Source organism: Ixodes scapularis, unplaced genomic scaffold (genome assembly GCF_016920785.2).
Source record: "Ixodes scapularis isolate PalLabHiFi unplaced genomic scaffold, ASM1692078v2 PGA_scaffold6__148_contigs__length_123643588, whole genome shotgun sequence".
NCBI lineage: Eukaryota > Metazoa > Arthropoda > Arachnida > Ixodida > Ixodidae > Ixodes > Ixodes scapularis.
This window is the reverse complement of record NW_024609881.1, coordinates 17,820,025-17,835,960: the sequence shown is the minus strand read 5'-3', so window position 1 is coordinate 17,835,960 and position 15,936 is coordinate 17,820,025. Positions and strand designations below refer to the sequence as shown.

Sequence of the window (15,936 nt, the reverse complement as noted above, 5' to 3'; positions counted from 1 at the left end):
GATTGCGCGAAAAGGCAGACAAATCACGACGCTTTGACACGAATCGAAGAACAAAAAAAAACCTCCCCAGAGCGTACAGTGGCGTTCAGAAACGTGAGTGCACGGGCGAGCCGAGCCCGCTGAATACCCATTCCTCGCGCTTGCCACGGAAGCTGACATATCCTTCATCTTTTCTCAATGTCTTCCGGCCGCAACATAAATGCATCCCGACGAAGCGGCCGACCACGATCGAGGTCGGCAGCCATTGTGCCATACGGTGATACAGATGAGTGGAGAGCAAATATCGGGGATGCGGAGACTGCCGCTACATGCTCGGGCGGTGGCTAGCGCCACCAAGCGATATATATTCATCGAAACTTTCATGCATTACAGTCGGCGTGCCTCAAAAACAAGGGGGTGTGGCGCATACACGGATAATTTCTCCAATTTTTTTTTTTAATATTTTGTCCTAAATACGGGGGTGCGGCCCTTACACAGGTGCAGCCCTTACACGTGATTATACGGTAAGCATTCACTCTTTCTTGCATAATTTGAAATGTGAACGCACCAATGTGCAAATAAACACTTCCAGTTCTGAGCTAGATGGCGAGATTTTCACGTATTGACAGATCAAATCCATGCCCTATCTTCGGAAAATGGCGACTTAAAGCACTGTCGGACTACAGTGATGTGATTGGCCTAAGCCGTTTTGGAGCACCTTTTGGAGCAGCCAAAAGGGTGTTTTGGAGCAGCAAAATTGGCCTTTGGAGCAGCCAGAACAGTGTTTTGGAGCAGCAAAAGTGGCTTTTGGAGCAGCCAAAACAGTGTTTCAGAGCAGAAAAAGTGGCTTTTGGAGCAGATATTCTTAGAAAAATAAACATATTTTCGTTTTAAGTGCTGGACGAACGAAGGACACCTCGCTCGCCGCAATAAACAAATTATGGTCAAGTTAGACCACCTGGGAGTCTTTCAACATGTAACTGAAATGCTAATGACATGGCACATTTTGCAATGCTTTCGTTAAATTATACATATATATGTACCGTTATAGATAAAAAAGAAACAAACAGCACATATTAAAATTTATTTGAAAATGACCAGCTTATTAGTAAATATCACAGCATTAGGTTGACTACCATAGTTATATGATATAATAAATGGAAGCTGTCTCCAACTGATGATACACGTAACTACTGCAGTGCAATACGAAATTGTACACAAGACAAAGGTGCATTAAGACTAGTGGGTGCTTTTCTTTTTGCCTTCCGAAAGTTTCTACAACGCTGCTGCAAGCCTCACTTTGCCTGTGGCTAGTAATGAATTCCCACTTTCAATGTCTTTAAAGAGACATTGAGACATCCCACAAGTGAACAGTGCTGTGGGCGTTGCCGAGCAATTCCGAAAAACCGCTTGACATCATTTTACTGGTTCCCGACGTGCCAGATTTTCGTCAAAAGTAAGCAAACGTAAAACAATGGGTTGCAAGCATCTCGGCTAGTGCTTCTGTCGTGCAGTCATGTTCGCATGCACATGAGGGCAACTTCGGCAGGCTTGCATTTGCACGTGCTTCGTCGCGCGAGCGGAGATGGCTGTTCGATCGAAACAGACACCATGCCACTCCGCTCCGTCGCCAACTGGTTCCCAAAATTGTATGCAAAGTGTAATTGTCCAGCATACGACAAAAAGCTGTCCAGCGGCACGTGCTTGCCAGGCCGGCAGGCGAGGCACAATCTAAACACACAGAAAAAAAGAACCTGAGCGAGTCAGGTCAAAACAAGACATCGCGAGTCAGGGTCAAAAAGTACTTGGAACGCTTTGTACAATGACTGAGGCACTGAAGCGTCAACACACGCCCGCGTCAATCGTTGATTTTTTTTTTTTTAAGGCGCGATCGACGAGACACATTAACGACGAGAGCGTGAAACGAGAGGTGGCAGGAAAAACTATGCAGCCCGGATGGACGATTGATAGAGGGTAGTACTTTTTGTTGGGCAGCCGCTTGCGCTACCTAGCTCACACATGCTCAATTACGGTACTCAGTTTAGTTCCGGTTTCGAAAGACGACCAAAATTGGTCTTTTGGCGCAGGCTTGGCGCAGTTTACCCATATTTTGGCAAAATGTAGCAGGATGTAGCAGGGTTAGCCCCTTGGCGCAGTTTGGCGCAATTGGCGCAGCAATCACATCACTGGACTAACTTTCCTTTGTGATGAAAAGGTACTGCGTAAAAGATTAGGAAATGTAGACGGATTGAAAACTGGGCTCGTTGGTAAGTATTCGTTCCGATTAGAAAGCGCACAAAAGACGAGAACAAAAAAGAGAATGAACACGACAGGCAAGCGCTTGCTCGTAACTGGTAGTTCAACATACCCCCGCATACTGTGGCGGGCTCCCCCCGTTCAGTGTGCTTATCACCGAGTGCTTTTGCACTGCGGAAAAGCAATACCCGTGGAGCCCAGCGCGCTCCGCGAATATCCCCAATTCATCTCGAAGCTAATATTGAATAGTGTATTATTCAAAACTACTATTCAAAAATTCAAATATTAACGCAACTCTATAACTTCATCTACCATTTCTCGGAGCTGTATCTTTTGAATTCTTTTTTCCTCGTGGAACTGATATCTCGGCAACCGATTTGACTTCCTTCACTTCGTTCGTGCTATTATACTCTCCAAGTTACACTACAATTCGTGACCTTCTCATTTGACTCACGGCCAGGTGTCCCTCGACGTACTTGAAGCCCCCCACGGGCTGCAGGAGGAAGGGGAAGCTCTGGGCGCCCCCCCTGGCAGCGTTCAGCCGCTCCCGCACCCTCTGCGCATCCTCCCCGGCCACGGGCAGGAAGGCCAGCACCGTGTAGTTGCCCTCCACGTCCCCGCTCTCCGTGATGCTCATGTCCGCCCCCGTCACACCTAAGGGGGAAAACAAAAACGCCTTCTGCAGCGCAGTCCGAGTGGGCAACGCTTTCGTAGGGTGCCGGGAGCAAGTCTTCGAGCAACGTGTTTCCGCATTCCAAAGTATGGTCGCTCGATTTCTGGCAGGCGATGCCGTAGAAGTGTTCCGCTATGGCCCACCGTGATCCTGGCGGTGCTACGGCAGCGGGGTTGAACGTGACAGACATCAGTTCTGCTACAGGTCATGGACTCTGGCTGCGGAAAGTCCAATGCCTACATTGGGATGGCGAGTAAAAAGTAGAGATGCCCAGCTATACCTAATATAGGGGATTTATAAACCTTCTTGCTGTAAACAAATATCCTTTCTTATACCTCTAATTTGAGAAAAAAGAAGAAAAAATATAATTGTCAATGATGAACAAAAGTTGTCAGGACCTCTATGCCTAGCATATACTCTTAAAAATAGCCACAGTTTAACTTTGAAAATTTTACTGTAGTGTAGCTATTAACATTGACAATGTTTTCCATTTTTTTTAAGCACACCAGGCATGCACGTGCATGCACCATACTGCTTTGAAAGTGTGCTTTCCTACCAAGCACGCAACTTCTATATTCATACTTTTCGAAGAGTTGATTGTGGCAAGTTAGCCGCATTGCACGCACTTCTAACTGAGCACCGGTGCACAACAGACAAGCAACACCTGCAAAAGCAAGCCCCACAGGTGTTGCTTGTCCACAATACAACGGTGCTTGGCAAGAAGCACGCTCAACGAGGCTAGCCCACCGCGATCAACCAATGCGCCCAGAAACTGAGGGAGAGAAGGAGACCAAAGCGCGCAGGTACACCAGAACGCCGAGTTCTGGTTGGAATGACTAGAGGGTAGACCAAAGCTAGCTGCCTTTGTCTCCACTGCATCGTCGAACGCATTCGAATGTGAGAGCCAAAAGCCTGATGCCGGTGCTCCATGAGCTAACGCATTCGACGAGTGCAGTGGAGACACATAAGCATAAGCTTATGTGTCTCCACTGTACTCGGCGCATAAGCCTGGGTGAGTGATGTTTCGCCGTGCATACGCAGCGCCACACCTCCCCCTGGCAAAACGTGCCCATACTAGTTATGGCGTAAGCGGAGCAGACGACGCAGAAGGCTGGTGCTCTTATCGTGCTGACCTCGCGCTTCGTAAAGTAATGTATCGAAGACAAAAAGGTAAAACACCAGGTCTTGTGTAGTCAAATGCCACGGCATCATATTTGACATAAATGGAAATATGTGCCTCCCAAAAGGCGTTTTTACTTTCTGGGAGGTGATTCAAGAAAGATCGCCAGAAGCATGAATAGCCAGTTGTGTGGGGCAGCGTTAATTATTGCTTCCCTATCTTGTCGCACGATTCCGTAATGCAACTATGCTAAGTTGTCATGTTAATAGGGACTTTTTGTACATCGCACGCCAGAGCATGCAAAAGTTTTGCGTTGATATTTGATATTTATTGTAGCTCAAGAGAGTTGCGGCACCGCAGAAAGGCAAGTCGCCCATACCGTGAAGGCCTGCGTCGCCACTTCTAAGGATGATAAAACGGTGTTGTACAGATGTATAAAAGGAGAGCAACAAAAAAAAAGGCCAGGCCAGGACACGTCAAAAAGGTATATAGGCAGAAATTTATATTTCCATTTATGTCTAATATGATGCCGTGGCATTTGACTACACAACAAGACCTGGTGTTTTGCCTTTTTGTCTTTGATACATTACTTTACAAAGCGCGAGGTCACATTGGATGTTGATGATGATGTGAGGTGTGATGATGATGACGCCGTCACTTTGAGGGTGGAGCCCGCAATCAGCATCTGAAATTTTATGATAAGTCCCCAATGTAATAGCTACGGTGGCTCCCTGTGTCGACAAAAGAAACCCACATCAGCAGTTATTATTTTTAAACAAATTTAAATTTGAAAACCAAGCTCACTTTGCTTATCTGCCAATTTCGGTTTCCCGATGTTTATAAAAGAAAGTGAGCAAGCGGCGAAAGACATGAGGTAAAATGAGGGAGACAACCTAGTATGTTTTGTGCACTGACTTGAACGCACGGTTCAAAAATAATTTGACACTGATGGCTGCACCCTAGCTTTTCTATATATTATTAAAAGGATGTAGCTAGCCTACAACAAGTATAATTATTTTTCAAGGAACTCTAAAAATGTTGACACTAGAACATTCCTCGGTAGACCAAAAAGAGCATGTTTGCAGTGTCAGATGTATAAAAGGAAAGCAACAAAAAAAAGGTCAGGACAGGACACGTAAAAAAAGGTATATAACCAGAAATTTATGGCTGAAATTAAGAGTTAATGACCGTTTTACAGAAAGAGAGAATAGCATTGACTATCCTTTTCTAGTGTATGCTGGTTTTAAATATATCAAGTATAACTGTGCCTAAACAGCAAGCAAAACAAAAAGTCACGCAAGAAAGCTTATTTACAGTCAGCCGCAACTGTGTTCAAAATTATAATTCTGGGGTCACATAAAAAAAAGTTAATAAAGAAGACAACAGTATTGGCGCAAATGTAAGTCATCGGTGACCACTCTTTTTACTCATAAAAGTATGAGTGGTCAGGTTACTGACGCATATTGCTGAATTATGATTCTACCACTTTGTGGCTGTGCATGCCTCGTCATTGACTTATTCCGGACGAATTAAAACGGCCGTGGCACGATTCCAGCTGCTGGTATGTATCACAGACTTCCTAAGAGCAATCGCCGAGTTCGAGCAGCGTGTGCGACGGCGCAGCTATGCACGAAAAGACCATTTAAACAATATAGCGTCCTCATCTTTGTCCAAATAGTAGCCGACTTTCAAGAGTGAGCGAAACCATAAAGAAAAACAGCATTTATCTCGAGGCGGATGTCATAGGGGACGCACACGCATTTTGCTGTCAACGAATGCTCTTATGACTGGATTAGTATCTCCTCAACTCCAGAGACCTGACACACAAGCACCCTTCCCTTGCGGAGGTTCGCCTCCCTAAAAAATAATCACAGTTTTTTAAACAGACAAAATAAGCCGCAATAACATTGCAACGTGGTGCTCGCCACTGCCGCTGGCAGCGCAACAGGACGAGCGAAGATCGCATTAGGGCAAATTTGCACCACGGTGCAGCGCCACTGGTATCACTCCAGCGTGCCCCCTGGCCCAGCCTAACGGTTTCATACCACCAAGAAGACAAGGCCTGCCATTACATCATCGCTAGCGGGTCTTCGATCCTTCCCAAGCGGCAAACACACTGAAAGTTGACGAGAATCACAGCAAAGCAGCAGACGCGTTCCTCGTGGCATCACCGCACACTAAAGTCAAGCAGCAACTTGCAACAAGCGCAACGCTGGCGGGCGGCAACGCCAAGACAGACATGCCTACCGTTTCGCCACGGCTCTCAGTGAGCGTCGGTGTGTCTGCCACATTGGGCGGGTCGGGGACGCCTCTAATGATGACGTAATGTGCAGGCGTATAGTCCATTGCAACTCAAAAAGGTAGTGCGAGGGAAAGGAAGGCGGGGGAGGGAGCAGACGGAATGCTGGAGGAGAGAGGAAACCTCCTCCTCCTCTCTCCAGCGTTCTGTCTGCTTCCTCCTCCCCTGCCTTCCTTTTCCTTGTCCCTCTTTGAGTTGTAATGGACTATAGCCGTCTATGTGGTGTTGGATCAACACTTCGAAAAATATTATTGTCGCGCTTCATGTTGAAGCGAATATCGAATAGCGTATTATTCCAAACTACTGTTTGAAAATTCACACAACTCAAATAGCTTCCTAACTCCCGCAGAATAACCTGTATTAACATCATTGAGCGGGTATCGAAGACACAAGGTGAGTACCTTTGGGGATGCGACAGCAAAACTCTATTAAAAACTATAGCGATAAACACAGGGGCACCGCACTACAAACCATGTGACATGGGAACCGATACCGCAGATCGTGGACACGGCAGATCTGCGTTTCACAATGCGATAAACGTGCGCAAGAACCCACCGCAAATTCGCATCTCATGGAAACGGATACCGCAGATAATGGACGCAGCATATTCAAGATTCATGGTGCTATAAACATGCAAGAACCCGCTACAAGCTCGAGTGTCATGGGAACGGATACTGCAGATCGTGGAGATGTACCAGTACCGCAGATTGAGCGGTTAATGCGATTACCCACGAGCATCGCGCGACGTCCAACAAGAAATCGGGGGGGGGGGGGGGGCATCTTTTTGAATTTTTATGGTACGGATATTTACCCAGAAAAACAGGATGGGCAATCTTTTGGGGGAGGGCGTCCTTATGGGATTTTACGATAGTGCTTTTTTGTGCATTGTAATCCAGGGAATTAGCTGTTCATGGACACAGAAAAGAGAGATGATGATGCTAAGGAGCAGGAGAAGAGGACACTCACTGCTGTAGCGCTTCCTGCCTATGATCTCCCGGATGACAGCACGTCCGTCCGTGATGCTGTGGTTCTTGTGGATCAGCTTCGTCACCGCGTCCGCATACAGCATCACCGAGTCGTACAGGTATGACGCAAACACCGTGATGTGCTGCGCAATAAAAAAGGATAAAACAAAAACAAAAAACGGGTTCCCAATTTCCTTTTCTCTTCTCTCCCCCAAAATCGCGGGTCTCTGCGCCACTCCCCGCAAGGAGGGTCTCCCCTTTACTGAACGGAAAGAAGGAAGCTAAGGTTAGTTGGCTCCTTTCTGGCTGCAGCCTTTAAAAGGACATTGACACCCCCCCCCCCCCAAAAAAAAAGAAATCTTTTTTTATTTTTTGACAGGCAATTCATTATGGCTGTCTGAAGACTACCCAATAAATATTTTACTACAGCATCACATACTATATTTTTAATTAAATCAAAATATGCAGCTGCTCAAAACCGAAAACGAAACTGGACTGGGGAGGAAGAAGAAATGTAGAGAAGGAGATAGTTACCTGAAATCACGTGACTGTGCAACTTTTTCTTTTCTTCAGTTAACATATTTGCAGCTTTTTAGAGGCCACAAAAATGGGTATCATATTTTTTGTCTATATTTAGTTTTAAGTGTGTGCCTTCTATGACCCACAACTTTGATTATCTTTGGCGGTTGAGTCTAAACCATAGAAAATGGCACATGTCCAAAGACAAGAGAAAGAGTGTGACTCAAATCGGCCAGTTCTCAATCGGCGGTTTTTGGGTAGATAGAAAACAAATTTTTAGCCACAAATTGTGTTTCGGGTAGTTGGGCTCTCCTATGTCATGTACAAATAAAAACCTTGGCCGCCATAAATACCCTGTAAGTGTCCCTTTAAAAGGTAGCTGAATTCCCAAAAATCTTTGTCATAACTACCTGGATAGGACATATGTTTCAAACTGAACTTTCCCCAGAAAAAAAAACAAAAAAACTTCCAGCTAAAAACTTATTTAAGTTGGGAGACTTACCATCGATTCTGAAACACTTATTATCATTTTGATTCCAAAACAATTCTATTTTGAAATGTCGTCCTTGCAGTAGAAGCATGTTTTGGAACCCCAATTCCTAATGTGTCTTGCGGCATAAATATTTTTTTCAAAATGCCTTTCTTTTTCGGCACACACTCATTTTGTGACGTGTGTTTCCTCCCCAGACATTTATAATAAGTGTTTTGAGGAATTCGGTGTTCCTTGAAACCAGATGTTCTCAAATGAGGTTCCTTGGAACACAGGTGTTTGCCAGAATACCCTCATAAGTTCCACAAGCTCTCAGATTTTCTGAATCGTCCCTGCCCCTAAGTGAAGCATATTTCCTAGATTGAGCACTATTTTAGCAGATCAAAGCCAATCATCGCTGCACAGCTTTGAGCCAAACACTTCCTAGTAACTTCATTATCGTTTTCCAGCAGCTCCTATTTATGGGTCAAACCATAGGGGAGAGGGTGAGGGTTTGCAGAGAGGGGACGTCACGAGCAAAGCGTTCCCCACATCTATTTTGTTGACCTGATATTTGGTATGTAACAAAAACTAAACATTTCTTCCCAAAAAAGCTGCTGTATGTAGACAACATATTAAAATGGCGCACAAGCGAAGAGGAGAACACAAAGGGCAGAGCGCTGACTCCCAACTGGTATATTGCGATATACCAGTTGGGTATATATATCAGAAATGAGACCCAGGTTGAATGAAACACACACACGATTAGAAGAGGAAAACTAGTAAGACATGATTGAGCTGTGCTAGAAAAGGAAGAGGAAGAAGAAAAAACAGCAAAGAAAAACCCTAAAAAAGCAGAAGAAAAAAAAAATGTATTACTTTCTTTTCTGCTTCAGCTGGTTTAATATTTCAGTGAAAGACCCGAGACTGAGGTATTGACAGATGACGACAAGGAAGAGAAGGGAAACGTCTCCTCTTGGTTTGTCAATACCTCAGTTTCGGGTTTTTCATTAAATTGTTTGATATACACCAGCTCACTTGCGCCCTTACGTTCTGCTGGTTTAATATGTTGTCACATACCAAGGAGCTCAACTTTACAGATTACTATAGTATATGTCATTTTCTTTTTTTTTACATAAAAAAGGTTGAAATGGGGGGTTCAGGGGCGGGGGGGTTTGTTTTGTCTGCTTTTCCCTCTTTAAATCTGTCCATGTGGGGTTTCTTGGATATCACTGAAGGGAGAGAGGGGTTTCTCAAGGTTTAAAATTCTGAGAACCCACAGGTCAGTGTTGTTAAAGGAGCCCCCTGCCAAGCTCACCTTCTTGAAGGTGCTCAGCCCCTGTGGGAAGTTGAACGGCTCCTTCTCGTTGAACTCGCGGACCTTGTCGGTGAACAGGGAATAGGAGTCACCCCCGGGCGCTCTGGGCAGGATCACCATCAGCTGGCGACAGGCGTCCGTCAATGCATTGATGTCCTTGCTGTCTCCCTTGCCTGGCCACAAAGATGCCAAACTCGGTTATCACCGAATACTGCATTCTCATAAGCACCAAAATGCTTTTGTGATAAAGAATAGAAGGTATAATGTAAATCAGAAATGAAAATAAACTCACTATTATTATTAAACTCGATAGAGGATGGGTAGGGGGGGAAGCATGGTGTTTATTGCACCATGAAGAATCTGCTGCATCTGCAATCTGCAGTATCAGTTCCTACGACCTGACGGGGTGAAGTTGGCAGCGAGTTCCCACGTGTTTGACGCACCGTGAAATGCGAATTTGGCTTATACACAATCTATGACATTTATTTCCGTGTCATGCAGTTCATAGCCAGTGCCCAGGTGCTTACCGTTCATTTTCAATCAAAATTTGCTGTCTCATCCTTGACGATCCCCCATCCGATATTTTTCCCCATTGATCTCTTCAAAAATAAAAGGCCACTCTTACAAGATTTTACATATTAACAAATGAAACAAGCAAGATGTACCGATGTGTTGATCTGCTTTCAATAACGCTTAAATGAAACCAATTTTTGTAGACTGGCAGGCTCTGCACAAAAGAAGAAAACAAAGGAGATATTGCAACCGAGTCAAGAAACCACACTATGAAGGATGTAAATTTTTTACATCCATATCTGAAAGACATCATAATCTGTTTGTTTATAAAGGGATTTTTACCTTACACTCCAATTAGTGACTCCCTATCACTTTCAAGTATGTTTGGTTCTATTTCTGAGTAAAGAGCAAAGCTCCTCTATATTAAGCAATGATCATGCTCTAGATGAGCCTGCAAGCACTAGCATTGAAATAGCGAGTCAATACGTTACAAATTCGATCCATCGTATGGTACAAGGCCGTGGGCGTGCATCGGGCAGAAGAAGCGGCCCCCACGCACCAAAGAAGTGGACGTTGAAGTCCTCCCAAGACTGCATGTCATGGTCGATCATGATGACCAGGTACTCCCCTTTCTCTGTCAGGCCCTTCATGCGCATCATGATCAGCAGGGTCTGGACGTCCAGATAGTTGCCCATGTACACGTACACTGAGCAGGAAATAAGCAGAGTACATGATATAAGATTCACATGATGGCCTGTTTGACTAAAAGACATTGTCTACATTGCTTTCTAGCTTCTGTGCAACCTTTGATTAGCATCAATAGCACGGCAGATTTGATCCCCTCAAGAAACAGGACTAGCTGGTTAGTTCTGAATGAAGACACCAGGCACAGCAACATGCTAACTGATGAACGACAGTATGCACTGCTGTGAATGGTTCTTTTAGGTATGGAGTCGTAAACCAATTCATATATTCCATGAAAATAATGTTAGAATATTAAGCATCCAAACTGATGCTATAGATTCAGATTATAAAGGTCACTACAAAACAGCAATTATTAAGTAAGATAAAAACAAACCTTCCATCACTTGATTATGAACATAAATGTCATTTTATATTTAGAACTTAATAATAAAAAAAAACTGCCATGTGAACTCACTAAAGCTATTAAAAAGCTTCCACCAATAGCCTCAACTAATTTAGTTCTAATTTACACTATATTCACAATGTCATTGCGCAGATGAACCCTATAAAAAGATAACTAAAAAGAGTTGGCATAAAAAATAAGCCTACAGAACAGTTCCTATAGACTGACACCCTGTTTACAAACAAGCCCGCGTTTGCCCACACCAGGTGTGGGCACTGCGCGTGCGCAGAAACTGAATTCGGGAGGAGTGAAGCGTTTGCGCATGTGCAGTGCCGTCGGCAGCGCCGCCACAGCTTCGTGACGTCAGGGCCGCGTGTTGGTCTATAAGCCTTTTTACAAAGCCAAGCTTGTTAAATTATGAACATACAACAAATCATCAGAATATCGCTGTCTAGCATATGTACTAACCACTGTTTTATTTTTATATTTTTAATGAAAGGTAGAGTTGATAAATCAACACTCATTGAGCTTTTCTTTTTTTATATATATATATATATTCCACACAACATCCCGCTTTGGAGGAGTGCTTTCCCCTTACAATAAGGGTGTGCTGCAGCAAAGTAAGATACGCAAATTCACGATGCGCTGCAGTTTTTGCTTCACCGCAACGCAACAAAGCACGGCGACAAGCGCACTGGACGAAGCCACATTGACCCGCCAGAACAGACCACGAACGTAAGAAATATCGCTAGATAGACTTTTGAGTACAGTGGTTAACACAGAGATCAAACCGAGTAATACGTCGTAGGGACGCGATTGGTTCGGGTGATTTTGAAGCACCTTTTGGAGCAGTCAAAAGTTCATTTTGAAGCAGCAAAAAGTACTTTTGGAGCATAAACACACATTTTAATTTTACTCATACCAGTCCTAATGTTGTGTTAAGATTTATGTTCTTGTCTCTATTTTTCCTTTCTGCTTCTGTGCAACCTTCTGATGGCATAAACAGCGTGGCAGGTTTGATTCTCTAGCAAGCACTTTAATTGAGCGAAGAAGTACAGGCTGTCCCCTCAAAAGATGTACACAGTTTGTTCACCACAAAAGTAAACTATGCATCAGTGTAAACTATGTTCTACGCCTAAATGTACCCCCCTAGCGGTCCAAACCAAATGCAAAAGTTTCAGGACTAACCGTTATCTTAATTAAAAGTTATAAACAATTTTCTGAAAATTTTCAATGGAAAAATTGGCAGCCGATGGATCTCTGGAGTTGATTGGCGTCGGTTATGGAAAAACAGCGAAAACGGGCCCCATTTTCCCACTGAAAATTTAAGAAAATCACCTATAGCTTTTGACAGAGATAATGCTTAGTTTTGAAGATTTGGCAAAATAATTTGATGGCCTAGTTGGTTGAACATAGCACACAGTCGCGCTAATTGTGCATACTTTGAAGATTTGGCCCATTGTACAGACCACTAGGGCAACATTTAGGCAGAGAATGAGCGTTCTCTGATGCATAGTTTGTTTTTGCAGTAAAAAAACCTTGTAATTTTTTTTTTTGGGGGGGGGGAAGGGGGGGGGGAAGGGGGGGGGGGGACACTTTGCACAAAGCACAGTAACAAGATGCTGACTAATGAAGGACAGTAAAAACTGCTGTGCAAGATTATTTTAGGCACAAAATCAAACGTAAACCAAATTGTTTTGTCTACTGAAATGATGCTGGAATATATAGATTTGATCACCCAAATTGATGTTTTCTTCAAGTTCTAGAGGTTCTAATAAAACTGCTATTCTTAATGTAGATGCAATACAAAGCTTTTGTCATTTCACTATGAACACCAATGGCATTTTATAAGCAGAACTTCATGAAAAAAATAAGTCAGCATGAAAAAGATAAAAAAGCTTTATTTAAAAAATCCTATGTTTGCATTTACTGCTCCAGTTAATTAAGTTTTATTTATCGTATTAACTGTGCCATCACATAAGTGGAACCTACATATTTAAAGGTAATAACTAAACGAGAGTTGGCACGAAAAATAAACATTAGGAGCAGTTCATAAAAGTTTTCTTGAAATACTCAAGTATCCTTGATGAATCTTTAAAGTGAAAAAGATATTGTTAGAATATCACTATCATATATAGACCTCTTTCACAAGGGCGCTGCCATCTTGAATTGTCGTCACTTCCAGTATGAGCAAAAAATTTGTTTTGCCGGCGTTACCCTCACACATCCTCGTTTTGCTTCCCCTCTATTTTTTTTACCGATTGCAGAGTGAAACATTTTATTATTTTTTCGTCACTCATGCCGGATATCCATTTAGGCAGCTGGGGATGAGAGTACACGAAAAAGGTCTATACCAGCCACAGTTTCTTTTTAAAAACCACACGTAACCTCCGGTTTTGGGGGAGCGCTTTCCCCTTAGCACGCAAGTGCACTGCGGCAAAGCAAAGTATGCAAAATTGCAACGCCTACTACGTGCTTGCAAGCACACTCAAAGATGTTAGCTTTCCAGTCAGAACAGACAACAAGCATGAGAAATATTGCAAAACTTCCGAGTACTGTCAATGTTTGATACAGAAATCAAATTCAATATCATGATGTTCTTTAAGGCGATAAACGAAAGTTTGGGAAATTCGCACTAGCCTAGCGTAACAATCCGGCCATGTAACGGGGTCCAATTTATTATATTGTCAGTAGTAATAAGGTGAAAATAGGTTTTGGCGCAATGTTTGCACAAATTCCGCACATTTTTGGTAAGATGTAGCAGGATGTAGCAGGGTAAGCTCTTTGGCGCAGTTTGGCAGAAATATGCGCGCAGGTGCATTGATGGTGGCGCATGGAGGCACCTTGATACAGCAGAAAGCATAAACAAATTATTAAAAACAGAAAAAAAAGCTTTATAAATCGATGACCCTGGAATATGCCTGATATAAAGCGCAATGTTTTTCTGCACATCCTAGAATTTGACCCCTAGGTGGTGACACCAATCCGTGTGGCCGAAAAATTGTGGTATGGCTCGCGGCAGGGATGTTCTGTCTAGTCACCACCTGCTCTCGCCCGCTTCACACGGTGCCAGCGCTGCCCAGTTCACATCCTCTAGCCTTTTATTATTTGATATTGCGCTTCTGAGCTGCGGTGCAGTAATTTGTACATGCTTTTGTGCAACACATCACAAAAGAAAAAAAAAAGTCTTTGCAGCTTGACTGGTTTATTTTTGTGAATTAAAAAAAAATAATTTCAGGGCATAAACGTTAAGCAGGCCCCCTCTTTCAAGTCACAGGTTAACGAGGACGTCTGCTAGGAAGGTAGCGACGCTTGGAGATTGATTTGTCTGATCAATACGATAGAAATTGAAGAAGCGAATGGATGTTCCTGTTTCAATTAACAAAAAATTAGGGCTCAAATTAGCTGGTAATGGTTGTACATATTTTAAGACAAAACCCCTAGACTAGGTAAAAAATCCCGTCCCATGCAGGCTCTCGGCTGCATGGGACGAACGACAACGACTGCCTGACTTCTGGACCGCAAGGCTTTGGTCGCCGCCACAAGCTGGCGACCTGCCCGGAGCTGTGCCACCCCCTCCCACCCCCCCTTTGCTGGATGACAGTGCCCGTAAAAACGAACGCAGCAACTTGCTCGGAACCACAGCTTCCGATGAACAACGTTTGTGCACCGCCAGACCATCGGGAAGCCGACCCAGGAAAGCTTTTGGGCGCCACCCGCCGACCGCCTGGACACTGACAAGAGGCTTGCCGCGCAAACATCATGTTGGGTTAAGAAACCGTTAACCTAGAGCGTGTGTCGTGTCCACCGCCCACAAACTTTGGCATCTGGTTCGCACCACTAGCGCTACATTTAGGCGGAAAATGAGCGTTCGAGAATGTGAAGTTAGTTCTTGCCGTGATAAAAACCCTCTGAATGTTTTTTTTGTAGGACACCCTGTGGATAACGGATTTTATTTAGTGCATGTAATATGGAATTTATATGCACTAAAAGAGCTAGGTTCGAGCTTTTTGGTGATATTGAGTTTCTTAAAATACCTTACCATAAAATATCGAGCAAGCGTACACTCAAAATTTGAAGATAATCGCGGAAGAGTAGGGGATGGGCGGATGTGAAGCCGTCAATTTTACATATATATGTGCTCTGCATATTTTTTTTTTCAGGTGTTTCAAATTTTGGGGATCGGCGCTCAGTGCGGAATGGACGAATGCACGGTATTCTACGGTATGTAGGTCACATGTAAGAACTTGCCAAAATTTATCAAAGTCGAGCTTCCCTCTAAAGGGAAGCTCGACTTTTTTTTTTTTTTTCAAAATTATTTTAGAATATTAGCTTTTTTTAATTTATTATGCGTCGTAAAATTTATTTTTTGAAAGTGTCACAAAAGAGATTTAGTGCAGTAGTGTAAGAAGTGAACGGATAGCGAGCGGTCAAACATGCAATTTCCAACATGTGGAGGAAACATCAGTCTTCGCCTTGGCCGCTTCTATAATCAATAACTTCTAAACAAAAAAATACCCGCCAAACTTGTCGTGCGCGGCAGTTCAATTCAAAAATTCTCCCAGAACATTTTTTTTTGTATGTAACAAGTAAGAATTAGATTTTAAGTCCATGTCTGAATTGAGATGAAATTTTCATCTGCTAAGGTGGCCTATGACAATAAGAGGCTTATAAATATTATCAGGGATACCAGGACACTTTGGGCAAACAAGTTATTAACGATGCGCCAAGAAGCCTA

At 43.5% G+C, this 15,936-nt stretch overlaps 1 protein-coding gene across 1 annotated transcript in view; it reads right to left on the bottom strand.

Annotated features, from left to right (window-relative positions):
• LOC8023073 (receptor-type guanylate cyclase Gyc76C) overlaps positions 1-15,936 on the bottom strand; it is a 183,684-nt gene that overhangs the window by 60,682 nt on the left and 107,066 nt on the right. The window contains 4 exon segments of the mRNA XM_042294397.1: positions 2,690-2,889; positions 7,294-7,435; positions 9,599-9,771; positions 10,671-10,817. Coding sequence (XP_042150331.1) covers positions 2,690-2,889; positions 7,294-7,435; positions 9,599-9,771; positions 10,671-10,817 — 662 coding nt within the window.